Source organism: Cibotium barometz, chromosome 52 (assembly GCF_041138505.1).
Source record: "Cibotium barometz isolate CiBa-2024 chromosome 52, ASM4113850v1, whole genome shotgun sequence".
Classification (NCBI taxonomy): Eukaryota; Viridiplantae; Streptophyta; class Polypodiopsida; order Cyatheales; family Cibotiaceae; genus Cibotium; species Cibotium barometz.
The window spans coordinates 31,512,939-31,521,604 of record NC_141097.1 but is presented as its reverse complement, the minus strand read 5'-3'; the positions used below and the strand labels follow the sequence as shown (position 1 = coordinate 31,521,604).

At 40.1% G+C, this 8,666-nt stretch overlaps 1 protein-coding gene across 1 annotated transcript; it reads left to right on the top strand.

Annotated features, from left to right (window-relative positions):
• The first annotated feature begins 1,511 nt into the window (after positions 1 to 1,511).
• LOC147609051 (dirigent protein 6-like) lies at positions 1,512 to 2,320 on the top strand. Its single transcript, XM_086788398.1, has one exon. The coding sequence runs from the start codon at positions 1,691 to 1,693 to the stop codon at positions 2,246 to 2,248; it is 558 nt and encodes a 185-aa protein (XP_086644524.1). The 5' UTR covers positions 1,512 to 1,690; the 3' UTR covers positions 2,249 to 2,320.
• Positions 2,321 to 8,666: the final 6,346 nt, after the last annotated feature.

Sequence of the window (8,666 nt, the reverse complement as noted above, 5' to 3'; positions counted from 1 at the left end):
TCTTCTTGCTCTTATCTCTCTTCTCGCTCTCCTCTTCTCCCTTCTCTTCTCTTCCCCCCCCCCCCCCCTCTCTCTCTCTCTCTCTCTCTCTCTCTCTCTCTCTCTCTCTCTCTCTTCTCTTCTCTCTCTTTCTCTTTCCTCTTCTCTCTCTCTCTCTCTCTCTCTCTCTCTCTCTCTCTCTTCTCTTTGAGTTTCTTGGGAAGGTTTGTGTATTTGATGGGGTTGTTTTCTTAGGGAAGAGTTGGTTTGAGCATGAGATTGAGCATTATTTTTGTAAGGGAAGCAACTTATTTAATTAAACCACTTTGAATGGTCCTAGCATTGTTGTTGACAACTAATCGTGCTTTATGTTTATGAGTACTCTTGAGGTCTTCTTTCATTAGACCTCTGGTTTTGGGGCTTGCGCCTCAAGCTCTTTAGCTAGTTATTGTCCTTTCTCTCTCTCTTCTATCCTCTCTATTCTCTCTCACTCCTCTCTTCTTTCTCTCTCTGCTCTCTCTTCTCTCTCGCTCTCTCTTCTCTCCTCTCTCTTTGTCTCTCACTCTCTCTCTACTCTTTTCTTTCTCTCTATTCTCTATTCTCTCTCTCTATTCTCTCTTTTGTCTTTCTCTACTCGGTTTCATCTCCTCTCTTCTCGCTCTCTTCCATCCCTTCTCTCTTCTATTGTCTTCTCTTCTCTCTCTCTCTCTCTCTCTCTCTCTCTCTCTTCTCTTCCCTTGCTTCTCTTTCCTCTCTCTCTCTCTCTCTCTCTCTCTCTCTCTCTCTCTCTCTCTCTCTCTCTCTCTCTCTCTCGGCGGCGCGCGGGTTGGGACCAAAAAGGTATTGCAAGAAAAGGAGCTACTTGTTGTTGCAAGTGGGGAGTTGAGGAGTTGCCACATGGATAAGGCAGAAGCTCCCAGATGGTGGGTGTTTTGGTTCAATCCTTGGCCATAAATATTAGGTCATAAGACTTCATTTTTTGTTAATATAGGCAAGTCATGGGTAAACAGTTACATATAAACGATATGAACACCTACTTTTTCACAAAGCTTGGGATTTGTTGTTGTTCTTGCATAAAAGCAGAGAAATGTGGTTAAGATTGTGTCACCATTCAAAATTGAGATATCATGTTCAAAATTAAGGTTTTTTGGGTTGAAGGATGTAAACTTAAATATATTTTCTTACGTGAAGGGTAAAATGTGTGAAGAGCTAGGGCTCTTGGATAACCTGCATTAATCTTATCAATCTTTCTCCTATTTCCTTGTTACCCCTTCAACGGGGCGTTAAGTTGTGCTTTGGGGGATGTCTAATTTAACAAAAAGTTCCACGAGAAGGGGGCGTTGACTACTAATTGGCCATGCCGCTATTATCAAGACTCAAGAGTGATGGGATGCACTTTTTAGATCATGCGCTGGGACGTGAGCACGACCGTAGTAGTAGCCGAACTTTGGGGCGTTGACGAAGAGTGCCGAGGCCAGGTCATTGCCAGCTTCAGCATCGGGCGTGGTTTATTTACAAATAGGCTACTAGCACCTTCCGCTTTATCACCCATTGAGCCTTACGTTTCCCACCTTCTGTCATTTCCCACCTTCCGCTTTATCACCCATTGAGCCTTACGTTTCCCACCTTCTGTCATTTCCCCGCTCCTTCATCAAGCTAGGTCCTCTTGGGTGATCACCGCTGTATTGAGAATTAGCTACGAGCAATTAATATGGCCAGCCGCTGGCTCCTCGCGTCATGTCTGCTCCTGGCGCTGCTCAGCTTCAATGCCACGCCGGCGTCTTGCCACAAGAAGAAGATCAATGATGACGGCCCGTCCCGCTACAAATTCTACCTCCACAACACCGTGTACAACCCGGCCGTGAATAACACCTACTTCACCTCGGTGTACAGTTCGCCCCCTCCGGGCAACTTCTCCAACCCCTTCAACTTCGGCGTGGTGGCCACCTTCGAGGCCCCCCTCACGCTGGGCGCCTCCAACACCTCGGCGTCGGCCGGGGTGGCGCAGGGCTTCTACGTGCTGGACAGCCAGAAAGGCTACGTGCTCTTCCACACCTTCACGGCCACCATCGACGACGGCACCTACAAGGGCACCCTCACCATCATGGGACAGATCGTGGAGGTCCAGAAAGTGCGCATCCTCACTGTCGTTGGCGGCACCGGCGACTTCCTCCTCGCACGCGGCTTCGTCAAAAATCGCCTCGTCGAGCTCGTGCGGGTCCCCCCTGCCCGTTGGGTCCTCTCCTTCGATCTCCACCTCTACTACTAGACCACTTGTTTCCATGCATTCGCCTTACCGGCTTCTTTAATAAAAGTCCCAAAATTTTGATTGTTCTTATGATCCCAAGGGCCACAAGTAAAAGAAATACATTTACATACCAGCGACTCCAACTTTTGCAAATCAGAGCATGAAATACAACACTAAACTTACAAAATTTACATCCAATTTGGAAAAAGAACGCTCACTAGGCGGGTTGATTTATGAAGAAGAGAAGAGTACGTAAACAAGGAAGCCAAAATGTAGGCGTGCATGTGTTGAAGACTCGTTAAACTTGTATAAAATCAGGGCATCCTATATAGATCCCTTATTTAATTTACAACCTCGTAAGGAGTCTCGAAAGAGTTCAATACTTTGGTTCTAGCGTCGAACGAACATCTTTGATTAGTTCAATCATTACTCCAAGCATACACTAGCTGATATTTCATAATCTATGCAAGTCTTCCATACCTTGGCTACAAAAGTGTGGAGAAGGACCCAATTAGGGTATGGGCGTAATTATCAACAGCACACAGGTACCACACAAATAGGCAGTAAGCCTCACAAGGCGACGGATGTACACTCGTCAGGCTGGTAGTCCAAGAAGGGTTTGGTGGAGCAGAAACACACACATCAGCATGCAAGCGAGAAGGCGATTGAGTGCTTATAATGATGGAAAGGAGCAAGGCCTGCTTAATATTCACAGGTTGATTCTATCAAAGAAGTAATCATGACTCGCCATCTTTAAAGAAATTAGCAATAGCCTTACAAAGGCCACATCATAAATAGAGTGAAGCACCCAAACCCTCAGTAGATAGCCATAAGGAAGAAACTGACGATCATTACCCAAACAAAAAAAAACCCGATAGAGACTTTTCTTAACGGGACTTTGTTGGCTGTGGCCATGGCAAAACGAACTTTTGGATGTTTCCTGCAGAGGGGAAAAAAGCTATTTACTAAGTAATTTCCTAAAAACAAATAAACATATCTAAAAATTTTGTGCAAAGTTAAAGAAAATGGAAAGCTCCCTACATAACTTCATTAAGAAATCTTATTTTCTATATAGACAGCATTTCCTACATAGGAAATAATATTCATATATATATAGAGAACCCAAATTTTACCTAGTTAAGTCCATGATTTTTCTTGGTTTGCTCAATCCCCTACCCAGGGAATGTGCAAGCTAGAGAAAATGAAATATTTCCTAGATTGCAAAATCCCTACATAGCATATTTATACCTAGGATATTACCTAGTAAATAACTTCTGTTTAATTTCTCACATAATGTGATTACAAGTTTTCTTACAACAAGAAATTACATAATGATAAATATTAAATATCTTAAAGAAGATTAAACATTTAGATGCTCTGACAAAAAATGATGTTTTTTATAGACAACTCATAAAGATAAGTATAACACATCTTATGAAAGAAAAACCAAGACTCTTACATTCTCTAAATTTTAATAGAAAGCAAAGTTGTTCACTTCTAATGAAATTAGAAATAACAACAAAGTTTCGAGTTGATGCTCTTTATAAATAACTCAAAAAGATAAGCATAACACATCTTATAAATAATTCGAATGAAATAAAAAATAATAACAAAGTTTCGAGTTGATGCTCTTTATAAATAACTCAAAAAGATAAGCATAACACATCTTATGAAAGAATATCAATACTTAAACCAAGACTCATACATTCTCTTTATAAAGTTATAATTCACTTCTAATGAAATAAAAAATTACAATAAAGTTTTGAGATGATGCTCTCTATAAATAACTCAAAAAGATAAGCATAACACATCTTATGAAAGAATATCAGTTCTTAAACCAAGACTTGTCCATTCTCTAAATTTAAATAGAAAGAAAAGTTGTTCACTTCCAATGAAATAGAACATAACAATAAAGTTTCGAGTTTTACACTAAAAAAACCTTATCTCTAATCCCTATAACAATCTATCCACATTGTCTACACTCAAATCATGTGAATCCTTTCTATTCATTCTTATCTACTCTCTAAAATTCAAGACACAAGGTTATCCCTCATGTCCAAAAGAGTTTGAATCCTTGCCTCTTTTGAGTCCCTGTCTCTTTTAAACTAATCTTAAAACTACTATCTTCACTTATAATATTACATTATGTGGCTTTCAAAACAACTAACGACATATCATCAATTAAAATGTACATCAAAATATTTAAGGAGAATCGTCTCCATCTCTTCACTTGTGAAGCTCCTCGTCTACATCATAAATAACCCTCGGGGGGTTCACCTCAGAAAATGGTAGTGTACCATGTGAGTTCAACTAGGAGGGGTTTTTTAATTAGATACATGGAGAAAAATTAATAGAATTACATTAACAAGAGGGGTTTTTTAATTCAACTTTAGAAAAAAATCCATTAGTTTATAAGTGAAGAGGGGTTGTTTTATTGGGGGAAAATTTTTAGTTAAGGAGTTTTTTAAATACCTCTTGAACGCACATGATACCAAGGGTTTTCTAGTAGTGCACCCCCCAAGAAATAACCTCAATAAGTATAAGTTTTGATATTAAAGCCAAAAAGTTAAATGATCTATTATATACTAAGTAAAAATTAAAGACTTTGATGTGAGGGCCTACATTGTCTTTTTGTCTTGAGATAAGATCAATTTTTACACTTGACCCATGCAAACCATTTATATCCTGAGTAAAGAAAACATAAGAATTCCATTAATATGTAAAAGTATAACTCAAAAAGTACTAAATAAATTGTAAAATTATGCTCTTACCTCCAGATTCTGATTTCTTTTAATACTAAAGGGCCTCTTTTTGTACTCTTTCCATGAAGATGCTTTTGCATTTTCTCACTAATCTACTTAAATAAGAATAATTAGGTTTACAAAACAAGCTCTTAGAAATAGAACTAATGATTTAGAATGAAATCTTGAGCTATGTATCTTGCTTTCTCTATGGTTCTTTCTGACCAGTTTGTTTGTTTCTTCTAATTCATCATTCATAGGAGAGTTATTGCATAGTTTTTCTCTCTTAAAAGTATCATATTATTATAATAATCTCTCAAAGCATGGGAATTAAGTTTGATTCAACACAACTTCTAAAAACTCTTTTGAATCAGAGTCCTAAGATTTACACTTACACTACAACAAGCCAAGCCGAGACTGATGGCAGTACTAATGGCTGAATTGAATTTCATTTGTTTTGAGTATAAGTATTATCATTTTTCACGTTGGAGCTTCCATCAGAGTGAACATTTGAAAACACCATTGAAAAAAAAGTTAAAAACAAAGCATATTTGGTAGTGATGTGTGTGAACACACTAGGATCAGTTGTAGCACTTTTTCCCTCTTTAGGAGGTTTTTTCCCTCGTGCTAGTATAAACCCATCTTGGGGGTATATTATCACCTTTGTACAACACATTCTATCAAGGATCCCTTGTACGAGAAGAAAGAGGACTGTGAAGTGTGTAGTACTTTATAATTCTGCTTTTCTATCAGATTTTTATTTTGAGCACATTTTGGAGGCCGTTCGCGTGATTTTTAGTTTTCTATAGACATCTTTGAGGTTCATATTTCTATTGCTCTTCATTCAATTTTGAATTAGCATTGTAGATCTACTACAGATGGGTGTGGAGATACATGTGAAAGCATCATTAGACATGCACCACACTAGATCTTGTCTACGAGCTACACTTCAGTGACATCAATCTCTACATCTTACGAGTAAAATTTGTACTCACTTTACTCTACATTTATTTCATACACCTTGCAGGGTTGCATTATCATTGGCCTAATTAGAAACTATCATGGTTGCATTAAAGGATCACTTAGAACTTGCAGGTTGCGTGATTACTTGCTTGGGTATTATTAGAAATGGTAGACAATGGTGTATTTTAGATGTTATCTATTGAGGATAAGCTTGACGGGACCAACTGCCTATTATGGTCCTATACGATGTTGCAGGTATTGGTAGCCAAAGGGCTATGGAATGTTGTGATTGGTACTGAGAAATATCCTGGTTCCTCTGATGAACATGATGCAGAAGGCACATCTGTAGACATGGACTCAATTTCACATGGTACATTACCATGGGATAGCATACCTTCTACGTAGGAACAAATAAAGTGGGATGGAAGAGATGTGCAGGCACATGCGTTGCTTGCTTTGTCAGTTCATGAGGAGTATCGTTTCTCACATTTGGTCATGCAGGACTATTAAACATGATTGGGATGCACTTGTCAGTTCATGAGGAGTATCATTTCTCACATTTGGTCATGCAGGACTATTAAACATGATTGGGATGCACTTGCGTCATTGTATCTCAGGTACGTAATGAAGCACATGTTTCTTATCTATGTAAGTAATTAGATTCAAAGCATATGAATGAGGGAGAATCCATGGAAAGTTTCCTTTTAAAAAACAAGGATTTTAAGGAATAGTTGGCCAGTGTTGATGAAGTATATCCTAACAATTCATTGGTGCCTACCGTCTTGAATATGTTGTCGGACTCATATCAAAGTTTAGCTTTTACCATCAGACTCATGAGATGAAAGGTAATCCAAATGCCTTGAAGTTTGAGAAGTTGGTTTTTGTGCTCTTGCAAAAGAAGAGAAATCCAAGAAAAATAGATATGTCATGCGTACAAGAGATCACGATTTTGCTATGAGAGGCAACAAAGAGGCAAGGTGAATCCTTTCCTCCTTAGGGTAGTTACAAGGGGTGGTTGCAACAAGATGAGGGTGCTCACATTCGTTCACTCTCTCTAAACTTGGGACATCGACACAACTCAGGCGGAGTACCTTGATCGTGATATCACCATCAATTAAAACATGACACGTGCCTTCCGAGCCTAAAGTGCCATATCTCGAATGAGATACCAACTAACACCACGCCAGCATGTTTGTGTTTCAAGTCACCATCCATGTAACCAGTACATGTCACGGCCACCACATTATCTCGATCGAGATATGCATGCCACTTGGATCCACGTCAATGCCACATGGTGGATCCCCCTCGACATGCCCGCTCAGATGTACATTCAACATATTCAATGATGTCCTCTCCATCGTCCACATATCTCAAATGGGATAAGGAAATATCATCTTGACCATGGACAAATCTCATTCGAGGTATAGAGATGTAATCTCATCCGTCCACATATCTCGTTTGAGATACCAAGATGAAATCAAAGCCGTTGAAAAACCTCGAACGAGATATATCTACACAATCCAACCCGTCCATTTGCGCACATTGGAAGATGCAATCCCAGCCATTTATATATCTCGATCGAGGTATGAAGTGAATATCGACCATCAAACGTACCTCGATCGTGGTACTCACCCAAAATATAAGCCGTCCATGTACCTCGAACGAGGTACTTAATTCAGTCGTGGATCCCTCACCAACCCTAAAATCAAATGCATATCTTTGCCGTTTGTCTCACTAAGCCTAAAACCGAGCGTACATCTTGCAAACCCTAAAATGCATGCCACCAAACCTCAATCGAGGTTATAAAATCGAAAAGTTTTATTTTTTGCCTCATTCTCACATGTCATTTTCACTTTCCTTGCTCTCTTGATTTGGATTAGCAATTAGTGGACTCATATTAGTATTGTTTTATAGCTTCATTAGTGCTACTTAGCAACAGTAAGCATTGGACATTTCACATTGACCTACCTGTTTGTGTTAGGCTTAGGTTGTTCTAGTATGGAGTCGTATGAGGAGGGCCACGAGGAGGGCTGCTCGTCTATTGTGGACCTAATCGCCAAAGATAGACCACGAGTTAGCGGCCATCCCTAGGACTGCTAGAGACACACTGTCTACATTACATATTGTGGCAGACTTGGAGGTGATGCTATCGTCCCTTCGTAGCCTTCACGATATTGTTTATGTAGATGAGTGGATAGCTCACCATTGCACTGCTCCTGTGTCACATGGCCTAACATATTGTCAGGTCTATAATCTTGGTCTGATTAGGGATGGAGCCTACTTAGACCTTTTCCTTGATATTTGTGGCATGCAGCCTGGGGCGCTGGGCAAGCCCCTTACTATTTCGCGGTGTTTGCATCTTCGTATGGTGGCACATATCTATAGTCGATATGTTGCCGCATATGGTAGGATGCTGAACAACCGCCAGATTCCCATATACTTCACAAAATAATTGTATGCAGAGTTTGTCTTAGGGGAGGAGGTGGATTACACTAGTCATCCGCCCATCGTGGTGGTGTTGGCTGAGCCCCCAAGACCAAGGTAGGCGGCCTCCACTAGCCCTTCGTGTAGTTGTTACAGATCCTATGTTTGTGCCTTTGTCGACGGTCGAGACTCTTGGCACCCAGGTGGGTATCGACGTACGAAGTACCAGCAGGAAGAGCATCCAGCATGTGTGGTGCGCTTGTTCTCACGATTGATGCCGAGACACACGTTGAGGTATTTACACATTTATT

Coding starts and splice junctions, on each gene's coding strand:
- LOC147609051 (XM_086788398.1), top strand. CDS start 1,691: ATGGCCAGCCGCTGGCTCCTCGCGTCATGTCTGCTCCTGGCGCTGCTC.